We start from the raw sequence: 21,659 nt of genomic DNA, 5'->3' as shown, positions 1-21,659 counted from the left end.
AATCTGGCCGGTCTTGTCGAGCGGACAGGGGACGTTCCCCTCGCCGAGCTGTCCGCGGCGTGTCCGGTCCGCTCGTTTCCCCACCTCGCCTCTCTGCTGCGCTCGAGGCCAGCTTCGTGCTTCTGCACTGCGCAGCGTTGCGCCCAGCTGTGCCTGCTGCTCGCGCTCGACGCTCGCCGTCGTGCTCCCTTGTCGATGCGCTCAGACCCAGTCCGCCGCGACGATGCTTCGTCCTCGACCGCCTCGACCAACCCTGCCGCCCTCTTCGATCTCCCCGCCGCACTCGCCGCCTTCACCTCCAAGCTCGGCACGGCCGGGTCCCTGTCGTGCGACGCCGGCGGCGGCGTCGCCATCGACTCGCGCTCGGGCGGGTACAAAACCAACGGGAGCGGCAAGGACGGCACGCGGTACTGCGCCGACAGCGACGACGACAAGCCGACGTTCGTGTGGTGGCAGAGCAACATGGACATCGACTGCGACGGGTCGGACGGCAAGGGCGAGATCTGCAACGGCGACGGTACGCTCGTCGACGTCCCCTCTCTCGATTCCCTTCCCCTTGCGCCGACGCTCACTCTGTCGCCGCCCACAGGCTCGTACCAGTCGAGCACGACGTTCCAAAACGGTGCGTCCCAATCTTCCTTGGCCCTACGCAGGCAGGACCTGACGCTCGTTCCTCTTCCAGACGATGGAAAGCACATCGACGCGCAGGCCATCCAGTCCGTCCCGTTCTCCCTCGTGCCTCGTCTCGCTCGACCCACTCTCGTCCGTCCCGCCCGCAGGTACGTCGTCATCGACCAGGACGACGACTTTGACCCGGTCAAGTTCGGCATCCAGCCGCTCTCGGTCGTCGCCGTCGTGTGCGGCGGCAAGCTCACCTTTGGCGTCTGGGCCGACACGAGTGCGTCCTCTTCTCCCTCTTTCTTGCGCCAGAAGACGCCTGACCTCGGCCGAGCATGCAGACGCGCTCGGCAGCATGGGCGAGGCGTCGGTTTACCTCGCGCGCGTGTGTTTCGGGACGCAGATGACGGGCAACTACGGCCATGGCGAGCCCGACGTCACTTACGTCGCGTTCCCCGGGAGCAAGCAGGACACGGTGCCGAGCGGGGCGGGCAAGGACGAGGAGGTCATGTTCGACATGGGCAAGGCGCTGGTCGAGAAGGCGTTTGGCGGGACGGGCGAGGGCGAGGCTACACCGTGCGTCTCGCCGGTTCCTCCTCTCTCTCATCAGGAGGACAGGGATTGACGCTGGTCGTCGTTCCAGCGATTCCAGCATGGGCTCGACCAGCTCGTCGCCGTCTCGTCCCGTCCTCTCCTCGTCAGCCCGACCCTCGGCCGCCTCAGCTCCCTCTTCCTCCTTACCCTCGTCTGCAACAATCGCTGCAGCCGACGAAGCAGATACGGCGTACGTCCAGCGCTCGCCCTCGCAATCGGTCCGAACGCTCTGACCTTCCTAAACCCACCTACGCAGCTCCCCCTCTCCTTCCTCCTCCCTCGACTCACCCAGCACCTCAAGCGGCATCTTAGACTCGCTCTCCTCTCTCTCGACAGCCTCGACGCTCCTCGTCCTCGCCTGCACCGCCGTCGTCCTCGCGGCCGGCATCGCCTGGTGGTGCTCCCGCCGCGCCGCACGCCGCGCCGCCGCCGCCGCCGCCGGTCCAGCGTCGACGAGGGGGCGCGATCCGGACACGCAGAGTGGGAGCAGCGACAGCGAGTGGGACAGGAGCAGCAGCGAGGCCGGCGGGACCGACAGCGAGAGCGAGGACGAGAAGCGCGGCGAGAGGAGGAGGCTCCACGAGGAGGGCCGGCGACGGCGCAGGGAAAGGCGGTGGCGGTAGCTCGCGACGAGTCGGTGTATCTATAGTGTCTGTCGATACAGGTCCTGTCCAGAGAGAGGCTCTACAGCTCGCGCGCCGGGTCCACCCACCGCCCGATCCGCTCGCCGACCTGCGCACGTTCAGCGTCGCCCCACTATCAGTCGTCGCTGCTTCGAGAGAGAGACTGCGAAAGACGAGAGGGCGACGGACCTTGACCATAGTCTCGACCTGCACACCGTCGACGTTCCGGCCCTCCGAGTTGCGCACGAGGTCCTCGTCCCACTCGACGCTGCCCTGCGGGAACACGCACACGACCGTGCTGCCGCCGTATGCTGCTCAGTGGATCGTCAGGTCACTCTGAGGAACCCGAGAGAGGGAGAGAGGACGAGGCGGACGGACCAAAGTAGCCCAGCTCGTTCGAGCGTTGGAGCGTCTTGCCCTCGCGGGCCGTGCGCCGGATCGACGCGACGAGGAGCGCGCCGACCTGAACGTAGGCGACAGGGAGCGCTGCGCCCGTGAGCGGGTGCCGGGCGTGCAGGGTCGTCACTGCCGGCGAGAAGAAGTCAGCCCCTGGAGGTTGAGGCGACAGGGGCAGGAAAGGGGAGGACGCACCGTCGCGCTTGTTCTCCGTGAAGACGTCAAAGTGCTTGTCGCGTACGACCATCGAGTTGACCGTCTGCGAGGCGCGTAGAGGTGAGCCGACGAGCCTAGAGACGAGGAAGAAGGCGAGAGAGACGCACAAAGTAAGTTCCCGAGATACTCCTCGACTCGCCGACGACGGCGTCGACGGGCATGTGGAACCGGTGGTAGTCCTCGACGGCGAGGCGAAAGATGGCGACGGCGCCGTTGTGCAGCTGCCCGGCGAGTGCGGAATCTTGCAGGAGCGCCGGGAGCGTAAAGTGCTTGCCCTGCGCTCAGGCCTCGTGAGTGTCTCGTCCTCTGCTCGCCTGACGACCGAGAGGGAGAGCGACGCACCTTGATCCAGAAGCGCTTGGCGTCGGCGACGCTCGAGAAGACGGTGAGGCGGCAGTCGGCGGCGGACGAGACGACGGTCGGGTCGCGAGGCGAGGCAGGTGGCCGAGCGCCTCGTTCGAGACGGCTGCTCGGCGGTTGAAGGTCAGGGTGCCGCTCGAGAAGGAGAAGTTGACGACGGACCGAGTGAAGAACGAGTTCATCGTTGGGTAGTTGCGCAGGTCGGGTTCGCGCAGCTGCGTGCAGTCGACTTTGACGAGCGCTCGTCAGTCCTGCTGCTGCCCAAGGCGAGGGAGTGGAGCTCGACGCACTGTTGTAGGTGCGGATGAAGGCCGTGATGCGCTCGCAGGCGTGTGTCGGGTCGTCGAACTTGCGCCCTGCTCGACTCGTGCTCGATCAGTGGGTGCGAGCGGGGCGAGGACACGAGCGCCGAGCTCACCCTCGCGAATGGACCACTGCTTGAACGCCTGCAAGTCGTGATGTCAGTCGAGTGCGTCTAACGGAAGAGAGAGAGACAGAGAGGGACGACGCACCTGCTCGGTCCGACGCGAGTTGACGAACCGCCCGTGGTCGAGGCCGTGGAAAAGCAGCCGCATGCCGATCCTCGTCGACAAGGGCATGTGCTGTAGATGCGTGTCGTCAGTACTGCGTCACGAAAGAGAGAAGAGGACCAGCCGGGCGCACCTCGAGCACAACGTCGTCCTCGACGAGGTTCAGGCCTCGCCGGGTCGCGACGAGCACGCCGACGTGAGCGCGCACTTCTCCCTGTGTGCTTGAACACTCTTCGTTAGCGTCTTTTCCCTGGCAGGAGGAGAGATAGGACGCAAAGAGGAACGTCCGGCGCACCTTGACGAGCGCAGGGTGCTCACTGAGGATGACGAGCTTGCGGGCCTGCGCGTGGTCCGGCCCGTCGATCGTCTCCCAGCCGGTCTCGTCCTCGCCGTCGACATCTCTCGCCCCTCGCGCCCACCGCCTGCTCACCGCCGGCCCGCCAAGCGTCGATCCTCGCACCCTCGGCGAGAAGTCGCCGCCGTCCTGCTCGACCCGACCGGTGCCGCCGACGGGTGTGCGCGCCGAGCGCGGGCGCAGAGGCGGGGCGAGAGATGTCGGCAAGAGGGCGGTGTCGAGGAGGACGAGTGCGTCGCGCGGCGGCGTCGGCAAGGGCGGGAGGCGAAGCGACGACGTCGCACGGCTCGAGGTGCGGCGGCTCATCGTGTGCGCGAGCTGGGCGAGAGCGGCAGCGGCAGAAGCAGAAGCAGAGACGCGAGCCGGGCAAGCGGGGAGCAGAGCGACGCCGCGGAAAGTCCGAGCACACCGAGCGTCGGCGCCTCCTCGTCGTCTCTCGTCCTCTCTCGAGGTGTTTGAAATACGGCGACGTCGCAGCCGACTTCTACTTGCCGGCCGCCTGCCCGCCAAAGAACTCTTTGAGCCCGCGCTGCTTGTCGTCGTGCTCTGCGCTCCCGACGCCGCCGCCCGTGCGCTTGAGCCCCTCGAGGTGCGCGACCTGGTTGAACGCGAGCACCTTGTGGCGCATGCGCGGGACGGGCTTGGTCGCGAGCGCGTCGGCGTGCGGCCAGGGCGAGGGGAGGGCGGGGTCTCGCGGCGGGACGGGAGGGAGGGTCGGGAGGAGCGACTCGATGTGGGACGGCATGGGCGGACGAGAGGCGGGCGATTGGGCGCGTGCGAGGACACCGATGCGCTCGGGGTCGGTTGCGGGTCGCGCGTCGGCGGGTTCGGGGATGGAAGACGCGGGTGCGGCAGGAGGAGCAGAGGGGGCAGCCTCGGAAGGCGCAGGAGGCGAGGCGAGGAGGTCGCCCTGGGTCGCCGTCTCGGTCACCTCGTCCTTGGGCGACGTCGACTCGCTCGGGAGCGCGTGCGCCGCGTCTGGGTCGTCGAGCTCGAGCTCGATGCGGCACCACCCGGTGTTGGTGTAGCCCGACGACTTGACGAACCGGATGTGCGGGTCGCCGGCGCGCTTGAGGGCAAAGAGCATCTCCGAGAGCCAGATACCGTGCGCGACGAGGACGATGTGGTGCTGGTCGGGGAAGGACGCGTCGGGTGGGACCTGGGCGGTCGCGAGGACGTGCGGGAGGACAAAGTGGCGCAGGACGAGGTCGGCGCGACGGGCGACGTCGTTGAGCGACTCGGCATTGGGCGCGATGCTGTGCGCGACGGCAAATACACGAAGAGAGTCAGCTCCCGTGCCGACAGTGCGCGAGAGGACCCTCGAGTGGAACGAGCGCGACGCACCAGAAGGCGCGGTGGTCCTCCCACGGCAAGTGGGCGCTCGAGTACTTGCCCGCGTCCCACGGTGCGCCCTCTGCCTCGCCGAAGAACTGCTCGCGGAGGAGGGGCGACAGGGTGAAGGGCGGTTTGGGCGTCGAGCGGTTGGCGTCGTGGATGCAGCGCGCGGTCGTGTAGGCGCGCTTGAGGTCCGAGGCGTAGATGGCTGCGAGCAGGTCCGGATGTCAGTCCTGTCTGGCTCGTTCGACAACGAGGCTCGAGAGGGGGTGCTCCTCGGCCCCGTCGAGACGAGGCGTGGCGAAGACTGACCGGTGATGGGGACATCGGCGAAGGCCTGGCCGAGGCGTTGCGCCTGGGTGAAGCCGTGGTTCGAGAGCGAGGCGTCACGGTGCCCTGCCCAGAGCGCTGTCGACCAGAGGCTCGATCAGCGCGAGTCGAGGAGGGAGGCGGGGAGAGGGAGGCGGGGCGGACCGGTGAGGTTGTCCTTGCTCTCGCCGTGGCGGACCATGGTGATGATGACGGGAGCCATTGTGCGTGTAGCGGTGCTCAACACGCGTCGGGGCGAGGACGAGACGAGGAAAGGCGCGAGATGACGACAGGCGGCGAGGTGCTGGGGCGCCGTCGTGGGCGGCGGTGGTCGGTGGGCGGGGGTTATAGGATGCGCTGAGGGAGTATGAGCTGCTCTGCTGAGCGTACGAGCTGCGTCGAGCCGAGTTCGAGTGAGAGGGGCGAACCACACACCCGCCGAGCGATGAGGCAACGCCCGTCTGCTTCATCCACCACGACAGCCTGACTGGCTGACCAGCTCAGCAGCCTGCGTGCCCTCCGCTCAGGCGAACCAGCCGTACCGCCGCCTTCGAAGCGCCCTCATCGCCCATCCTCATCGTCCTCCGCCGCCTTCATCGCCTCGAGCCAGCTCCAGCCTCGCGCCGCACGTCCGCGACCGCCATGGGCATCTCAAGCTTGCCCGTCGAGCTCCTCGAGCACGTCGTGCGCAACTCGGTCGAGCCCGGCGACCTCCCGTGGTCCTACACCGCTCGCTACTCGACCCTGCGCGCCCTCGGCCTCGTCTGCCGTCGATGGCGCGACGTCGCCCAGTGCGTCCTCCACGAGAGCGTCCTCTCACCGGACGACGTCGCGCTCGAGCTCGTCGCGCGCACTCTGCGCGATCGTGTCGACCTCGCCCGCCGCGTCAAGCGGCTCGACGTCCACAGCAGTCGGCCGCACTCCTCGCCCGTGCTGCCAGCGCTCCACTCGGCGCTCGACCTCGTGCGCAACGTCGAGGAGCTCTTCCTGGGCCGACCTGGCGAGATCGACATCGCGTCCTTGTGGTCGCTCCCAAGTGCGTCTCTCGCCTCCCTCCTCACCAGCCTTCCCTCTCCCCTCGCTCGTTCTCGCCCGACAGAAGAAGCACATCCTGACCTCGTCATGGTCGCACACACGCAGAGCTACGCGAGCTGTCCATCTACGCCGCCAAGCTCACCAACAGTCTCGAGCCCGCATCCGCGTCCACGTCCTCGCCGTCGTCCGACAACCCGCATCACGTCGCCCCTCATCTCTCGCACCTGTCCCTCTGCGGCGTTCACGTAGATGCAGCCGCTGTCGGCCACCTGTCGGCCGCAACGCTCCCCCGACTGCGCGTCATCGCCCACGCCTTCTCGCCCTCCCGCCTGCGCCTCGACGACTTCCCCTCCTCCCTGCGCACCGTCAGCAACGTGCCACTCCGCGACCACCGTCCCGGCACCGACGAGACGACGCTCTACTGGTCTCGGTTCGAGGTCGAGCCAGACTTGGGCCTCCTCGGCCTGGACGACCTCGACGACCGCACCGGGCGCGACAGGGTCCACCACCTGCGCCTCACCGACGCTTACGGGCGCGACCTCGTCCGCCACTTTATCGCCTGGGTCGAGGCCCTCCCCAAGCTCGCGACGCTCTTTGTCACGGCGGCCGAATTGTCGCCCGACGGCGACGACTCGCAGCTCGCGAGCCTGCGCGCCTTCTGCGACGGGCGCCGCGTCGCGCTCGTCGTCGAGGGGCCGCACGACTACGAGCATGACTGGAGCTCGGTCGTGCCGCTCGCCTGGCGCTGAGCGAGCGAGCGGGCGTGTCGGGCAGAGCGGGCGCGAGGGTCGGTCGGAGCTCCGGCGGCGAGCCGTCGAGACGAGGTGGAATGGCGACGTCGAGTGGTCCTCTTTCCGCGAGCTGCTCTCCTTCGTTCGAGAGCGCCTGAGAGCTGCGCGAGCAGACAAAGCGAGCGCGACTCGCACGATCCTCTCGTCCCGCCCACACCGCGAGGAGGTTCGAGAGGTGAGGCGCTCGGCACCGCAGGGCGCGACTCGTGCAGGCTCGGGAGGGTTACATGGCAGCTTGCGACTGCTACCGAGCTGCGTGCGACCCATTCGGAGCGGACGGAGAGCGAGAGCCGAGGTCGAAACAGCGCGGGTCGCTCAACGCACTCTCCACTCCTCCCACCTCTCGCTCGACACGCTCGCGAGGATGTCTGAGCACCGGCACAACCTGCGCAGTCGCAAGAGCGCCCAGGCCCTCGACGCGTCCACCCCCGCCGAGCCTGCCGCCGTCGCCGTCGCCAACAAGGACAAGGCCGCCGATCGGCACGGCGACCACGACGAGGAGCTCGAGTTTGGCGGCGCTGTGGGCACGTTTGCCATGATGACGGGCTTCCCGGCCCTGTTCTACTACCTCTACGCGTGCCTCTACTTCTACGACGGTGCGCCTCGCCCTTCCCTCCTCCTCGTCGTCGGCCCACTCATCTGTTGCGAGCTGACCCTCCTCCCTGCACACAGGCAAGCTCGCGACGCCCAAGCACCCGCTCGAGCTCACTGGCTCGGGTGGCTGGCTCGAGTTCGTCCAGACGATCGCGAGCCTCGTGTGGGAGGTGCGTCCGCTCCTCTCCCTCTCCCTCCCTCTCTCGCTCGAGCAAGAGCTGACACGAGCCTGCCCTGCGACGCAGAACGCCATGCCGACCAAGCGTGCGACGGCCGTTTACCTCACCTTTGTCGGCGGCCAGTTCCTGCTCGCGTTCGTCATGCCCGGCGTGTGGCAGAAGGGCCTCCCGCTCAAGCACCGCAACGGCCTCCAGCTCGACTACTTCTGCAACGCGTACGCCGCCCAGTGGGCCACGATCGCGCTCGTCGGCGCGGCGCACTACACGGGCGTGTTCAACCTCGCCGAGGTGATCGACCTGTACGGCCCGCTCCTCACGGTCGCGAGCCTGTTCGGGTTCGCCGTCGCGGCGGCGACCTACGTCACGAGCACCGAGAACCACCGCATGAGCGGCAACGTCGTGTACGACTACTTCATGGGCGCAACCCTCAACCCGCGCCTCGGCCGCGTCGACATCAAGATGTTTTTCGAGATCCGCGTCTCGTGGAGCATCCTGTTTGCGCTCGCCATGGGCGCCGTCGCCAAGCAGTACCAGGAGTACGGCTACGTGAGCGGCAACACGGCCTTGTTCGCCTACGGCGTCGGCATCTACTGGAACGCGTGCGGCAAGGTGCGCCTCGAGCCTCTCTCTTTTTGTCTCGGGGCCTCTCTCGACTCAACGTCGTCGGACTCACCTCTTCTCTCTTTGCGTCTCGCAGGGCGAGCAGTACATTCCGCAGACCTGGGGTGCGTCCTCGCTCCCTCCTTCCTCTCCTCGTCGCTGTCGCTGACTCCCCCCACAACGCCTCGCAGACATGAACTACGAGAAGGTGCGCGCTCGCTCCCTCTCGTCCCTCTTTCTTCGACCGTACCTGACCCTGTCCGGTCGCAGTTCGGCTGGCTCCTGTCGTACTGGAACGTCGCCGGCGTCCCCTTCTCGTACGCCTACGCCGCCATCTACATGGCGACGCACGACCCGGCGTCGTACGCCTACCCCAAGCCCGTCCTCTCGGTCCTCTTTGTCCTCCTCACCGCTGCGCAGGTCATGTGCGTCCTCTTCTTCCTCCTCGTCGAGTCTGTCGCCATCCAGCAATGTGTCCTGACCCGGTCCCTCGAGCGTGCGCAGCATGGACATCGCGATGGCGCAAAAGTCGCACTTCAAGGCGCTCAAAACGGGCACGTACATCAAGCGGCACACGTTCCCGCAGCTGCCGTTCGCCGAGCTCGACAACCCCAAGACGTTCAAGACGCAGGCCGGCGAGCTCCTCGTCGACGGGTGCTGGGCGTTTCTGCGCAAGCCGAGTGAGTCTCGCGCGCTCTCTCTCCCTACCCGACGGCGCTCTCGCACCGAGTACATCGTCTGGTTGAGTCGATGCGCCGCCACTTCACTGACAGCCTCGCGCCCCGCCGCAGACTACATCGCCGACTGGATCCAGGCGCTCATCTGGGGCGCGAGCGCCGGCACGCAGTCGGTCATCCCGTTCTACTACCCTCTGTTCCACTGCACGATGCTCCTGCACCGCAACTCGCGCGACGACGTCAAGTGCGCGCGCAAGTACGGCGACGACTGGCGCCGGTACAAGGAGCTCGTCCCGTACTCGTGCGTCCCGCGCCTCTCTCATCCTCTCCCTCTCACACGTCCTGACATCGAGGTCGCGTACAGGTACATCCCCTACGTCTTCTGAGCGTCGACGTCCGCCCGTGCCGCATCTCGTCGGCGCGACGAGCCTGCACCGCCCTCCTTCTCCCTCATTCCACGCCCTGATACCCTTAGCTAGAGCCCCCCACCTCGTCGACGTAGTCGTCTACACTGCAAAGATGCCCTGAACTTGTCACATCGAGGAAGCGAGAGACGTCGCACGCGGCTCGCGCGGCGGACCCTTGTCGCGCACAACGCAGCTGCGGAGGATCGCCTCGCTCCCCCTCGAACCCGCACCGCCCTGCGACGACCAGCAGCACCCGCCGCTCGGTAGATCGAGCTCATCGACACCGCGACCCGCACCGCACAGCAGCGCCGCCGCTCTCGCGCCGCCGTCTCTCCCCCCGCGTCTCGCTCGGCCTCCGTCGCCCGGTTCCTCCGCCTCGTCTACCGCGCTCAAGGACCCGCCTGACCCAGTGGATCTGCTGCAAGACTCGGCACGATGAGCGTACGTCCACTCTCGTCCTCTCTGGTGGTCGTCGCGAAGAGCGAGAGGGCCGTGTGCTCCACCTCGTCCCCGCCCTCGTCCCTCTCTCGCCACGGGCGGGCTCTGCCAGGTCCTGCGCAGCATAGCCGAGCGGCATCACTGACGACCCTTTTGCCCCTCACAGTCGCACGCCTCGTCGTCGTCCGCCTCGGGCGAGTACGCCCAGAAGCTCGCGTCCCTCCACGCCCGCATCCTCAAGGAGCGCAAGATCCTCGAAGGGTTCCAGGCCATGCGCGCCGCGACCGCCAACCAGGACGTCATCCGCACGTGCGACGCCAAGATCCGCGACGCGCAGCGCACGATCGGTTGGTTCGAGGACTCGATCCGGCAGCTCGAGGACCGCGGCGCTCAGCAGCAGCAGCAGCCTCGCGCACCGGCTCCCGGCCAGGGCTACGGCCAGGGCCAGGGCCAGGGCGGGCGCCAGTCGTTTGACGACCCGCGCCAGCAGCGCATGCCGCCGTCGGGCGCGGCGGCGTCGTACGCGAGCGCTCCTCCTCCCGGCGCCGCGCCGAGCTACGTCCAGCCCCAGGCGTACGGCGCGGCAGGCCCGCACGGCCGCATCGAGGCGAGGGACGCCGTCGTGCCGGCCGGGCCGGGAGGAGCCATGATCTTCGGCGGGCAGAAGGCGCGCGACCAGTTCACCAACCTCGGTGCGTCGCTCTCTCGCCGGATCTCGTCTCTCCCTTGCGCTCTCTCCACGAGCGCACGATCTGACTGTTCCACTCCCGGTTGCGCGCAGACCTGATCAAGTCGGACACGCCGCTCACGACGGCCAAGATCTCGCGCATGCTCCACCAGCTCGAGTTCAAGTTGCACGTCGAGCGCCAGTACAAGGAGGGCATCGACAAGATGGCCAAGCTCTACTTGGTCGACGGCGACAAGAAGGCTCGGTGCGTCTTCTCTCCCTCCTTCGTCGCGCTCGTCCAGGACCGGCACTGACGAGCTCTGAGGACGACGCAGGGCCGACACCGAGAACAAGCGCGTCGAGTCGAAGCAGAAGATGGTCCTCCTCAACCAGGCGCTCAAGAAGTACAAGGCGCTCGACGTCATGGGCGAGCTCGGCGAGGAGGAGGACAGTGCGTCGACTTTTCTCTTCCCTTCTCTCGAGCCTCAGCCGACTGACCCTCGTCTCCCTCTCCTGCAGGCATCCCCGAGGACGTCAAGTCGAACCTGCGCCGGCCGCTGTCGGGCGCGCTCCAGATCACGATCAAGCAGGCGCGCGAGCTCGCGCACGCGCCGCAGCCCAAGAAGAGCAAGCACCCGTCCGAGACGATTATCTACGTCAAGGTCGAGGACACGCCTCGCGCGCGCACGCACCCGGCCCGCCACGACCGGTGGAACGAGGACTTCGAGATCCACGTCGACAAGGCCAACGAGTGCGAGGTCACCATCTACGACAAGGTGCCCGGCGAGGGCGCGCCCGTCCCGATCGGCATGCTGTGGCTCCGCCTGAGCGACATCGTCGAGGAGCTGCGCCGCAAGAAGATGGGCGCCGAGGCCGGCCCCGGGTGGGTCACGGCGGCGAGGGTCGCCCAGGGCCAGGGCAGCGGCGGGAGCGGGACCCTCCTCCCCGGCGGCGCGGTCGTCGCAGGAGGAGCAGGAGCAGGTGCAGACGGTGCGGCGGGCGGGCTCAACCGCGAGCAGAGCCTCGCGGGGACGTTCGGCGTCGGCGGCGCGGCGGGAGCGGGCGAGGGCATCGACGCCTGGTTCGCCGTCGAGCCCGAGGGCGCCATCCAGCTGCACCTCAACTTCGGTGCGCACCTTCTCTCTCCCTCCCTCTCCCCTCTCCTCTCGACTGTGAGGCTGAGACTGACCCGCTCGACTACGCCGCACCCGCAGTCAAGTCGAACGTCCGCAAGCGACCCTACGACGCCGGCGGCCTCGGCCGTCAGGGCGCCGTCCGCAAGCGCAAGGACTCGATCCACGAGCAGAACGGCCACAAGTTCGTCACCAAGCAGTTCTACACGGTCGTCCTGTGCGCCCTGTGCGGCGAGTTCCTCCTGAAAGGCGCCGGCATGCAGTGCGAGGACTGCAAGTACGCCTGCCACGGCAAGTGCTACCAGAAGGTCGTCACCAAGTGCATCTCGAAGAGCAACACGGACTCGGTGCGTCGTCGTCGTCCTCTCCCTCGTTCGTCGTTCGTCGAGCCGGACCTGACTCGGGGCCGCCTCCCTCTCGCAGGACAAGGACGAGGAGACGATCAACCACCGCATCCCTCACCGCTTCGAGCCGATCACCAACATCTCGCCCAACTGGTGCTGCCACTGTGGCCTCGTCCTCCCGCTCGGCCGCAAGCAGGCGCGCAAGTGCACCGGTGCGTCCCCTCGTCGCCGTCCTCCTCATCCATCGACGCCGACCTGACACTCTCTCTCTTGCTCGCGCAGAATGCGGCGTGACGGCGCACACCGACTGCATGCACCTCGTGCCCGACTTTTGCGGCATGTCGATGGAAACGGCCAACAAGCTCCTCGCCGACATCAAGTCGATCAACAGCAGCCGTCGCGCCGGCGCGACTCGCCAGACGGCTCGCCCGCTCCCGCCGTCCCAGTCGCAGACGCAGCTATCGACGCCGCAGGACGCCTACGCCGCCCGGCCGCACCCGGGCCCGAAGCAGGACCAGCTCTCGAGCGACGTCGGCCGGCTCAACCTCGTCGGCGCGCAGGAGCAGCAGGCGCCGTACTCGTCGTCGGCCCCGGTCCAGCGCGTACCTGTGCCTCAGCTCGACCCGTACGGCCAGCCGCAGCAGCAGCAGCAGCAGCAGCAGCAGGGCGCGCCGCAAGTTCCGCCGCCGCCCCGTCACTCGTCGGCCTCGACCGTCTCGTCGTTCGGCAACGACGCTCGCGACTCGATCGGGTCCCTCATCGGCGGCTACACGAGCGACGGCACCGGGCGCCAGGCCCCGCCGACGTCGCAGCAGCCGCCGACGTTCCAGCCGTACAAGCCGGCGCCGCAGCCGCAGTCGGCGTACCAGCAGGGCGCTCCTCCTGTCCTCCAGCACCCGGTACCGCCGCAGCAGCAGCCTTCGTCGGCACCGTCGAGCCACCAGCCATACATGCAGCAGCTCGTCACGCCCGTCCCTCCTCGGTTCCAGCCGCAGCAGCCGGCACCGCCTCCCGCCCACCAGCAGTACGCCTCGCCCTCGCCATCTCGCCTCCCGCCTCAGCAGCAGCAGCAGTCGTACCCGTCGCAGGGTTACGCCCACCCGCAGGCGCCGGCGCCTCAGCAGCCGGTCGCGCCGGCGCCCGTCCCGCCTCAGCAGCCGCAGCTCGCGCCGCCGGTCGGTCACGCGCCGCCGCCAGTCGTCCAGCAGCAGCCGCCACCGCCTCAGCAGCAGCAGCAGCAGCAGCTCGTCTCGTCGCCGCAAAAGCAGGTCGCAGCTCCGTCGCCGGCGCCCGCACGGCAGCGCAAGGTCGGGCTCGACGACTTCAACTTCCTCGCCGTTTTGGGCAAGGGCAACTTTGGCAAGGTCATGCTCGCCGAGGAGAAGACGACGGCGCAGCTGTACGCCATCAAGGTCCTCAAGAAGGAGTTCATCGTCGAGAACGACGAGGTCGAGTCGACCAAGTCGGAGAAGCGCGTCTTCCTCGCCGCCGCGCGCGAGCGGCACCCGTTCCTCCTCGGCCTGCACTCGTGCTTCCAGACCGAGACGCGCATCTACTTTGTCATGGAGTACGTGTCGGGCGGCGACCTGATGCTGCACATCCAGCGCGAGCAGTTCACGCCGCGCCGCGCCAAGTTTTACGCCGCCGAGGTCCTCCTCGCCCTCGAGTACTTCCACAAGAACGGCATCGTGTACCGCGACCTCAAGCTCGACAACATCCTGCTCACGCTCGACGGGCACGTCAAGGTGGCCGACTACGGCCTGTGCAAGGAGGACATGTGGTTCGGCAAGACGACGTCGACGTTCTGCGGCACGCCCGAGTTTATGGCGCCCGAGATCATCCTCGAGCAGCGGTACGGGCGCATGGTCGACTGGTGGGCGTTCGGCGTCCTCATCTACGAGATGCTCCTCGGCCAGTCGCCGTTCCGAGGCGACGACGAGGACGAGATCTTTGACGCCATCCTCGAGGACGAGCCGCTGTACCCGATCCACATGCCTCGCGATAGCGTGTCGATCCTGACAAGGGTACGTCCCCGTCGCTCTCTCTCTCTCGTCCTCCTCGACTCGTCGCCCGCATGGACCCCCTCGCTCACCTTGTCCTCCTCCCTCCCTCCTTCTCTTCCTCCTCCCCGTCGTCGTTCGCCTACGACCTCGCTACCGTCCCTGTCGTCCCGCACCTCTCGACGCCCTCTCGCCTCGTCGTCGCCCTGGCCCTCCTCTGCCCTCGACCTCATCTCGCTCCGACCCGCCTCGCTTCGCCCCGCCTCTTCTCGCCCGTCGACCGACACGCATACAGCTCCTCACCAAGGACCCGGCCCGCCGACTCGGCGCGAGCGAGGCCGACGCCGCCGAGATCAAGTCGCACCTGTTCTTCAAGGACACCAACTGGGACGACGTCTTCCACAAGCGCATCCCGAGTCCGTTCTACCCGGCCATCGTGCGTCTCGCCGTTCTCTTCTCACTCTCCCCTCTCTCACGCAACCGTGACCTGACCCTTTTCAACTCGCCCCTCCTCCTCCTCTCCTCTCTCTCTCCCTCGCCCACTCGCACAGTCGTCGGCCACCGACACGTCCAACTTTGACAAAGAGTTCACGAGCGAGCAGCCGACGCTCACGCCCGTCCACTCGACCCTGTCGGCCAAGGACCAGCAAGAGTTTGCCGCCTTTGACTGGAGCGCGTCGTGGGCATAAGCCTCGCTTCGACCCGGCGGCGGTGACGACAAGAGGGAGAGGGGCAGTCATTCTCTGTGTGCAACGACGATTGACGATTCACGACTGCGTCTCGAGAGCGAGGGCCTCGGTGGACGGGCGAGGCGAGGACCGAGACGAGGCGAGTCGACTTGAGAAGGTCGGGTTGCGAGGGAGACAGAGACTGCGCCCGGCTCTTGAAAGAGGACGGCGTGCGAGCAAGCTCAGACAGATCAGAGGGACGTGCGAGGCGCTCAACTCTCGAGGCTCGGCGAGGGAGAGACGGTCGAGAGCAACACGCAAGGCTCGTCGCTCGGGCCTCTCGAACCCGCAGCCCGCCACTCTCGCTCCCGGCTTGCCGCCGCTTACTGGCGAGCTTAAAATGGACGCCGACCGTCGTTTGTCGAGAGCAACGGGCTGCACACCTGCCAAGCCGTCCGCGCACGCTCCTCTCGTCGGAGTCTCCGCGCTCGCCCCTGTCCGGCTGGAGCGCGCCCGCCGCATCTCGTCCCGAGCCTTTGCTTCTGCACCACCGTCCACGAGCAGCCATGTCGCAGCGCCGTTCAGCAGTCTCGTCCGACTCAGGCGACGACTCGACTTCTTCCCTCAGCGACGCTGTGCGCGCCTCGTCCTCCCGTCGCGCGGCCGCGATGGCATCGGGCGAGCACTACCGCGACAACAAGGGCGACTCGTCGGCCAGCGACAGCGACGCCGACCTGACCGACGACCTCGGCGGCGCGCGCGAGGCGTTCGAGGACGAGCGGTCGCAGCGCAGAGCTCGCCAGGCGGCGAGGCAGGCGCGCTCGCGGCAGGACGAGAAGGAGGAAAAGCCTGTGAGGGTCATGCGCAGCCTCGGGCTGAACAAGACGACGATGCACAAGCTCCTGGTCCGTCTCAGCTCCTCGTTTCGTCCGGGCACGCCCTCGCCTCGCCGCGCCCTTGACTCTCACTGACTCTTCCCGATCCCTCCGCCCTCACGAAGCACCCGCACAGCAGCCAGGGTAGCGGCACCGACGACGAGTCGCTGCTCGCGCAGCAAAAGCGCGCTCGCGACGACCCCGAGGCCCAAGCGCCCGCTCGCCGCAGGGCTTCGGCCGCGGCTGCGGCCTCGCCGCGTCGCCGCGTCTACATCGCCGTCGTCGTCTTGTGCCTCGTCATCCTCATCGGCATCGGCGCTGTGCTCGGCGTCCTGTACGCCAAGCGCACGCAGGAGCGGGCGGCGAGCGAGGCGGCCGACAGCCAGCGCATGGCCGACAAGGCGGCGCTCGACGCCCAGGGCGAGGCGATGCAGAGCTCTCTCGGCATGGCGTCCGGCGGCCCACACGGGACGGCCACGACGGGCGCAGCTGCGCACGGCTTGGCGACGACGCCGCTGGACGCCGCGCTCCCGAGCCCGACGGGCGCCATGCAGCGCTTTCCTGAGCTGCAGGCGCTCTTTGCCGCCAACCAGGAGTGGGTCAACGAGACGATGGCGACCGACCCGACGCTCATCCCTTCGCTCGCCAAGGCGCAGAAGCCGAAGGTGCGTCCGCCGCATTCCTCTTTCGCCGTCTTTTGCCTCAGTCTGCTACGCCGGTTGGCCGGGAGCGACATCAGCGAGTACTGACCTTCCCTCTCATGCGCCCGCAGCTCGCCTACGTCGGCTGCTCCGACTCGCGCGTGCCCGAGACCACCATCCTTCACACCAAGCCGGGCGAGCTCTTTGTCGTGCGTCCTCGTCTCTCTTTTCCTCTCAAGCAGGGCCGCGCCGCGAGGACATATTGCCCCCCTGCTCATTCCGACAAACGCAGACTCGCAACATCGGTGCGTCGCCTTCTGTCTCCTCCCTCGAACTGTCCTCCCTCGCGCTCGAGCCCCTCCTCTCCCCACCGACCTCGTGCTCTCGAGCGAGCTTCTCGAACCTCGAATAGCTCGATCCGAAGCACCTGCGCTAACCAGGCGCTTGTGACACGTCCGCAGGGAACCAGTACCTCGTCGACGACCTGTCGAGCGAGACGGTCCTCAGCTACGCCGTCGCCCACGTCGCCGTCCAGCACATCATCGTCATGGGTCCGTCCCTACTTCCTCGATACTCTTGTCGAGCCGATCCTCTGACTGATGCGGCGAGCGCGCAGGCCACACGTCCTGCGGCGCCGTCAAAGCGGCAATCGCCGACTCGAGCGACGAGGTCCTGACCAACATGGACGAGACGCGCATCGACGTACGTCCTCTTCCTCTATCTCTTGTCCTCTCTTGCGGCCGTTCGCGACTGACCCAGAGCCCGCGCACAGACCTGGCTGCGCCCGATCCGCTCGCTGTACGCGACCTCGACCCGCCCCGAGATCGCCTCGTTCCGCAACGCGCACAAGGACAAGAAGGTGACGGGCGACGACGTGACGAGCGAGGTGTGGCGGGCCGTCGTCGAGGAGAACGTCAAGCTGAACGTGCAGCGCGTCGCCGTCGACTCGACCGTGCAAAGGGTGCGTCCCTTTTCTCTTCCTCTCTCACCTCGGGACGTCGCACTGACCTCGTCGAGCCGCAGTCATGGGCCAAGTGGAGCGAAGGAAAGCATGCGTCGTCGATTGTCGCATCCGGCGCCGCCTCGTCGACGAGCATGCAAGGTCATCGTGCGTCGAGGGCTATTTCTCATTCGGTCGATTTTCTCCTTTCTGACTTATCTCGGCCCACAGGACTCGTCCGGCGTGCGTCAGAGGAGCCTGTCGAGCTCTGGTCCGTCCCCCCGCCTTCTCTGCGCCTTCCTCGAGTCGAGATCGGGACCTTCTCAAGTTGCTTTGAGTTCCCCCCCTGACGCTCTCCCCCTCCTCCTACTTCGCCCTCGCCTTCCTTCACGCCTCGTACAGGGTTCACGGATGGCTCTACGACCTCGACACCGGGCTCGTCCAGGACTTGGTGCGTCACTCTCACCGCCGAGAGCGTTTCGCGGCCCTCACCACGAGTCATCCTGACCAACTCGGCCGTGAATCCTGCAGGGTGTTTCGGTCGGGCCGAGCGCATAGTCGTACGACGTCGCTCGCCTGGTCTGGCGCGTTCGAGCGGGCAGGAGTGCGAGCCGGTGGAAGGAGGAAGGAAGGTCGAGAAGACCTGGAGCGATTGTGTATCGATGCTCTCAGACGTTGGACTATCTATTGGCGCGAGTCCACGCAGCGAAAGAGAGAACGAGCGAGTTGAGAAGCCTGATCCAAGGGGTCCTGAGCGAGAGGCCCGAGCGTCCAGCGCTGGATGCTCTCTCGACTGCCTCTCTCCCTCGGCGAGCTTCGAGGGTTGAGCGCCTCGCACGTCCCTCTCGTCTGTCTGAGCTTGCTCGCACGTCCTCCTCGTTCAAAAGCCGGGCGCAGTCTCTGTCTCTGCTCTCTCGCAACTCGACCTTCTCAAGTCGACTGGCCTCGTCTCGGTCCTCGCCTCGCCCGTCCACCGAGGCCCTCGCTCTCGAGACGCAGTCGTGAATCGTCAATCGTCGTTGCACACAGAGAATGACTGCCCCTCTCCCTCTCGTCGTCATCGTCGCCGGGTCGAAGTGAGGCTTATGCCCACGACGCGCTCCAGTCAAAGGCGGCAAACTCTTGCTGGTCCTTGGCCGACAGGGTCGAGTGGACGGGCGTGAGCGTCGGCTGCTCGCTCGTGAACTCTTTGTCAAAGTTGGACGTGTCGGTGGCCGAGGACTGTGCGAGTGGGCGAGCGAGAGAGGAGGAGGAGGAGGAGGAGGAAAGGCGAGTTGAAAAGGGTCAGGTCACGGTTACGCGAGGGAGGAGATAGAGAGAGAGAGAGCGGCGAGACGCACAATGGCCGGGTAGAACGGGCTCGGGATGCGCTTGTGGAAGACGTCGTCCCAGTTGGTGTCCTTGAAGAACAGGTGCGACTTGATCTCGGCGGCGTCGGCCTCGCTCGCGCCGAGTCGGCGGGCCGGGTCCTTGGTGAGGAGCTGTATGCGTGTCGGTCGACGGGCGAGAAGAGGCGGGGCGAAGCGAGGCGGGTCGGAGCGAGATGAGGTCGAGGGCAGAGGAGGGCCAGGGCGACGACGAGGCGAGAGGGCGTCGAGAGGTGCGGGACGACAGGGACGGTAGCGAGGTCGTAGGCGAACGACGACGGGGAGGAGGAAGAGAAGGAGGGAGGGAGGAGGACAAGGTGAGCGAGGGGGTCCATGCGGGCGACGAGTCGAGGAGGACGAGAGAGAGAGAGCGACGGGGACGTACCCTCGTCAGGATCGACACGCTATCGCGAGGCATGTGGATCGGGTACAGCGGCTCGTCCTCGAGGATGGCGTCAAAGATCTCGTCCTCGTCGTCGCCTCGGAACGGCGACTGGCCGAGGAGCATCTCGTAGATGAGGACGCCGAACGCCCACCAGTCGACCATGCGCCCGTACCGCTGCTCGAGGATGATTTCGGGCGCCATGAACTCGGGCGTGCCGCAGAACGTCGACGTCGTCTTGCCGAACCACATGTCCTCCTTGCACAGGCCGTAGTCGCCTGACTCGTGCCCGTCGGGGAAGCGCTCAAGGCCGCCTCAAGCTCGAGTGCCTGCGCAGCCCTCGTACGAGCCGAAAGCGAGCTTGAGCACCCTGCGTCGGACGAAGCCAGGGCCGACTCGGCGAGCTGCCCCTTGAAGAAGGCGACTCGGGGCTGGGAAAGCGCCCTGGGTGCGCCGCTCACGGGCCTGAGGCACCACTATGCGCCAGTAGGGCTCACGGGAAGCGAAGAAAGATCTGCTCGTGCTGGCGAACAAGCTGATCTGCTCTCGCTCGTGTGACGGAAGCGAGGCGAGCGGGAGAGCCGAGGAGAGGGTGGGAGGCGGCGTGCGCTGCCTGCACGCGGAGCCAGACAGCCAGATGTAGCAAGTGTACCATCGCGAGTACCGTCGAGCGCACAGGAGGCGGGGCGACGGGTGCGGAGGAGGAGAGAGATGGGAGGACGAGCGGCCGAGAGCTTGTCGCCAACGACCCTCAGCGTACCGGCTGTGCTGCTGATCTCGACACTCGGACAAGCACACTCTCAGCCATGGCCCCCACCGCCCAGTTCATCCCGGCCCCTGCGCTCGGTGGAGCAGCGCCCGCTCACCACCACGACCACGACCACGGCCACGACCACTCGCACGGCGCGCAAGAGCACGGCCACACGCACGACATCATGGAGCACCCTGGTGCGCCCCTCTTCCGCCCCTGCCCGTTCCCCGGCGAGGCGAGCCTGTCGAGGACGACTTCCCCCCACATCGACGAGCGGAGTTGGCTAATCTCTCCCTCGCCCTCGATGCACAGGCAAGTTCACCGAGCGCGACATGCCCGACTTTAGCGGCCGTGACTGGAACCAGCGCGCCTTCACCATCGGCATCGGCGGGTCCGTCCCTCTCCCCCCTCGACCTCTCCCTCTTCACTTGATGCCGAGGCTGACTCTCTCGCCCCGACACAGGCCTGTTGGCTCCGGCAAGACGGCCCTCACTCTCGCCCTGTGCCGCTACTTCCGCGACACGCACAACATCGGTGCGTCCGCTCTCTCTTCCCCCTTCTCTCGCACCTCGCCAGCTGGCTCACCCTCTCGCTCCTCGCAGCCGTCGTCACGAACGACATCTTCACGCGCGAGGACCAGGAGTTCCTCATCCGCAACGAGGCGCTGTCCGACCCGGGCCGGATCCGCGCCATCGAGACGGGTGCGGCTGCCTCCCGCTGGTTCGTCCTCGCCGGCCGAGAGAGCACTGACTCTGCTTTCTTCCACAGGTGGATGCCCTCATGCCGCCATCCGGTCAGTCCCTCCGTTCACTCGCACCATGCGGACGCTACCGCCGTCGAGCCGGGCCGGCCGCGAACGATCCTGACTCTCTCGCTCGCTCGCAGAGAGGACATCTCGGCCAACCTCGGCGCGTTGGAGGACTTGCAGGCAACCTACCAGTGCGAGCTTCTCCTGTGCGTGCCATCTCTCTTCCTTTGTCTGCGTCTCGCCGAACCCGAGCGGGCGCTGACACCCCTTTCTGTCCTCGCCGCCCTCCCTCCCACCTCTTCCCTCGACTCGCTCGTCGACATATCTTCACCTCGCACCCTCATCGTCACACACAGCGTCGAGAGTGGAGGCGACAACCTTGCAGGTGCGCCCTTATCGCGATGGAACCTGTCGCCGGCGAGATCCTGACCTTCGCCTCCTCGCAGCAAACTACTCGCGCGAGCTTGCCGACTACGTGAGCCCGGCCTTCCGAGCCTCTCGCGTCTCTCCGGCAACGTGAACTTACTCTCCGTTCCCCGAGCTAGATCATCTACGTTATCGACGTGTCTGGCGGTGAGCACGGCGCCCTCCTCGTCCAGGCGGGCTCGTGCGAGCGAGAAGCTGACGGCGCTCTCTCGGTCTCGCAGGCGACAAGATTCCTCGCAAGGGCGGACCCGGTATCTCGCAGTCGGACCTGCTCGTCGTCAACAAGGTGCGCCCTCTCTCTCTCTCTCATCCTCCCTCTCGAGCGCTCGCCGCGGCCGCCAGCTCACGTCGCATTCTCTCCCCCTCTCGCTCTCGCGCAGATCGACATCGCCCAGTACGTCGGCGCGTCGCTCGACGTCATGAAGCGCGACGCCGACAAGATGCGCGACCACGGGCCGACGCTGTTCACGTCGGTCAAGAACAACGACGGCGTCGAGGGCGTCGCCGAGCTGATCAAGGCGGCGTGGACGGCGGCGACGGGCATGAGCAAGTGAGCGGGGGTACTCGTCTTGTAGAACAGAGCATGGCAATGCACGCTGTAGAGCACCTCTGGTCGAGCGAAAGTTTGAAACAAAGCGACGAGGCGGTGCTCCCTCCCTC

General features: G+C 67.1%; 9 protein-coding genes across 9 annotated transcripts; 6 read left to right on the top strand and 3 right to left on the bottom strand.

Annotated features, from left to right (window-relative positions):
- Positions 1-195: 195 nt before the first annotated feature.
- Positions 196-1,835, top strand: RHOBADRAFT_45991 (glycoside hydrolase family 75 protein; the record flags this gene model as incomplete). The annotated part of the gene is made up of 6 exons (XM_018414700.1): positions 196-517; positions 590-622; positions 683-716; positions 780-898; positions 960-1,194; positions 1,505-1,835. The coding sequence occupies 6 exons, from the start codon at positions 196-198 to the stop codon at positions 1,833-1,835; spliced, it is 1,074 nt and encodes a 357-aa protein (XP_018269463.1).
- A 231-nt stretch (positions 1,836-2,066) lies between these two features.
- Positions 2,067-3,436, bottom strand: RHOBADRAFT_7792 (uncharacterized protein; the record flags this gene model as incomplete). Its single annotated transcript, XM_018419201.1, has 8 exons — positions 2,067-2,146; positions 2,214-2,360; positions 2,427-2,490; positions 2,555-2,722; positions 2,790-2,913; positions 2,970-3,036; positions 3,098-3,177; positions 3,303-3,436. Coding segments are annotated over 8 exons (864 nt in total), but the record flags the coding sequence as incomplete, so codon positions are not given.
- A 699-nt stretch (positions 3,437-4,135) lies between these two features.
- RHOBADRAFT_38580 (uncharacterized protein) lies at positions 4,136-5,559 on the bottom strand (the record flags this gene model as incomplete). Its single annotated transcript, XM_018413540.1, has 6 exons — positions 4,136-4,308; positions 4,477-4,566; positions 4,624-5,011; positions 5,097-5,235; positions 5,340-5,435; positions 5,502-5,559. The coding sequence occupies 6 exons, from the start codon at positions 5,557-5,559 to the stop codon at positions 4,177-4,179; spliced, it is 903 nt and encodes a 300-aa protein (XP_018269461.1). The 3' UTR covers positions 4,136-4,176.
- Positions 5,560-5,978: 419 nt separating this feature from the next.
- RHOBADRAFT_45988 (uncharacterized protein) lies at positions 5,979-7,120 on the top strand (the record flags this gene model as incomplete). Its single annotated transcript, XM_018414699.1, has 2 exons — positions 5,979-6,372; positions 6,477-7,120. The coding sequence occupies 2 exons, from the start codon at positions 5,979-5,981 to the stop codon at positions 7,118-7,120; spliced, it is 1,038 nt and encodes a 345-aa protein (XP_018269460.1).
- A 406-nt stretch (positions 7,121-7,526) lies between these two features.
- Positions 7,527-9,747, top strand: RHOBADRAFT_55158 (uncharacterized protein; the record flags this gene model as incomplete). Its single annotated transcript, XM_018417701.1, has 9 exons — positions 7,527-7,758; positions 7,835-7,926; positions 8,002-8,544; positions 8,633-8,660; positions 8,727-8,743; positions 8,806-8,960; positions 9,040-9,215; positions 9,327-9,513; positions 9,577-9,747. 9 exons carry the CDS (start codon positions 7,527-7,529, stop codon positions 9,596-9,598), a joined length of 1,452 nt encoding a protein of 483 aa, XP_018269459.1. The 3' UTR covers positions 9,599-9,747.
- A 301-nt stretch (positions 9,748-10,048) lies between these two features.
- Positions 10,049-14,975, top strand: RHOBADRAFT_55157 (uncharacterized protein). The gene is made up of 10 exons (XM_018417700.1): positions 10,049-10,060; positions 10,224-10,749; positions 10,839-10,989; positions 11,060-11,175; positions 11,244-11,852; positions 11,939-12,204; positions 12,281-12,413; positions 12,484-14,225; positions 14,497-14,637; positions 14,753-14,975. The coding sequence occupies exons 1-10, from the start codon at positions 10,055-10,057 to the stop codon at positions 14,888-14,890; spliced, it is 3,828 nt and encodes a 1,275-aa protein (XP_018269458.1). The 5' UTR covers positions 10,049-10,054; the 3' UTR covers positions 14,891-14,975.
- Positions 14,976-15,537: 562 nt separating this feature from the next.
- Positions 15,538-17,883, top strand: RHOBADRAFT_45985 (uncharacterized protein; the record flags this gene model as incomplete). Its single annotated transcript, XM_018414698.1, has 11 exons — positions 15,538-15,774; positions 15,870-16,409; positions 16,517-16,594; positions 16,678-16,690; positions 16,847-16,936; positions 17,002-17,087; positions 17,158-17,346; positions 17,409-17,493; positions 17,557-17,596; positions 17,728-17,776; positions 17,857-17,883. The coding sequence occupies 11 exons, from the start codon at positions 15,538-15,540 to the stop codon at positions 17,881-17,883; spliced, it is 1,434 nt and encodes a 477-aa protein (XP_018269457.1).
- Positions 17,884-18,323: 440 nt separating this feature from the next.
- Positions 18,324-19,351, bottom strand: RHOBADRAFT_55156 (uncharacterized protein). The gene is made up of 3 exons (XM_018417699.1): positions 19,078-19,351; positions 18,666-18,806; positions 18,324-18,546 (listed from the first exon to the last, which is right to left on the bottom strand). Exons 1-3 carry the CDS (start codon positions 19,324-19,326, stop codon positions 18,409-18,411), a joined length of 528 nt encoding a protein of 175 aa, XP_018269456.1. The 5' UTR covers positions 19,327-19,351; the 3' UTR covers positions 18,324-18,408.
- Positions 19,352-19,832: 481 nt separating this feature from the next.
- Positions 19,833-21,609, top strand: RHOBADRAFT_38568 (uncharacterized protein). Its single transcript, XM_018413539.1, has 11 exons — positions 19,833-20,022; positions 20,138-20,216; positions 20,289-20,359; positions 20,428-20,526; positions 20,594-20,618; positions 20,711-20,779; positions 20,930-20,958; positions 21,020-21,048; positions 21,119-21,146; positions 21,221-21,285; positions 21,380-21,609. The coding sequence occupies exons 1-11, from the start codon at positions 19,881-19,883 to the stop codon at positions 21,551-21,553; spliced, it is 810 nt and encodes a 269-aa protein (XP_018269455.1). The 5' UTR covers positions 19,833-19,880; the 3' UTR covers positions 21,554-21,609.
- The last annotated feature ends 50 nt before the right edge of the window (positions 21,610-21,659 follow it).

The sequence above is a fragment of the Rhodotorula graminis genome (genome assembly GCF_001329695.1).
Source record: "Rhodotorula graminis WP1 unplaced genomic scaffold RHOBAscaffold_11, whole genome shotgun sequence".
Taxonomy (NCBI): domain Eukaryota; kingdom Fungi; phylum Basidiomycota; class Microbotryomycetes; order Sporidiobolales; family Sporidiobolaceae; genus Rhodotorula; species Rhodotorula graminis.
The sequence above is the reverse complement of the archived record's forward strand: the minus strand, read 5'-3'. Positions and strand labels throughout refer to the sequence as shown.

Excerpts from the sequence above, each read along its gene's own strand:
- RHOBADRAFT_38568 (XM_018413539.1), top strand. The coding sequence starts at position 19,881 with ATGGCCCCCACCGCCCAGTTCATCCCGGCCCCTGCGCTCGGTGGAGCA. Across the intron at positions 21,147-21,220 it reads CGTTATCGACGTGTCTGGCG|GCGACAAGATTCCTCGCAAG; the intron begins GTGAGCACGGCG and ends TCGGTCTCGCAG. Across the intron at positions 21,286-21,379 it reads ACCTGCTCGTCGTCAACAAG|ATCGACATCGCCCAGTACGT; the intron begins GTGCGCCCTCTC and ends GCTCTCGCGCAG.
- RHOBADRAFT_55157 (XM_018417700.1), top strand. Across the intron at positions 11,176-11,243 it reads GCTCGGCGAGGAGGAGGACA|GCATCCCCGAGGACGTCAAG; the intron begins GTGCGTCGACTT and ends CCTCTCCTGCAG. Across the intron at positions 14,226-14,496 it reads GCGTGTCGATCCTGACAAGG|CTCCTCACCAAGGACCCGGC; the intron begins GTACGTCCCCGT and ends ACACGCATACAG.
- RHOBADRAFT_55156 (XM_018417699.1), bottom strand. The coding sequence starts at position 19,326 with ATGTGGTTCGGCAAGACGACGTCGACGTTCTGCGGCACGCCCGAGTTC. Across the intron at positions 18,807-19,077 it reads GCGTGTCGATCCTGACGAGG|CTCCTCACCAAGGACCCGGC; the intron begins GTACGTCCCCGT and ends ACACGCATACAG. Across the intron at positions 18,547-18,665 it reads GCCCGTTCTACCCGGCCATT|TCCTCGGCCACCGACACGTC; the intron begins GTGCGTCTCGCC and ends CCACTCGCACAG.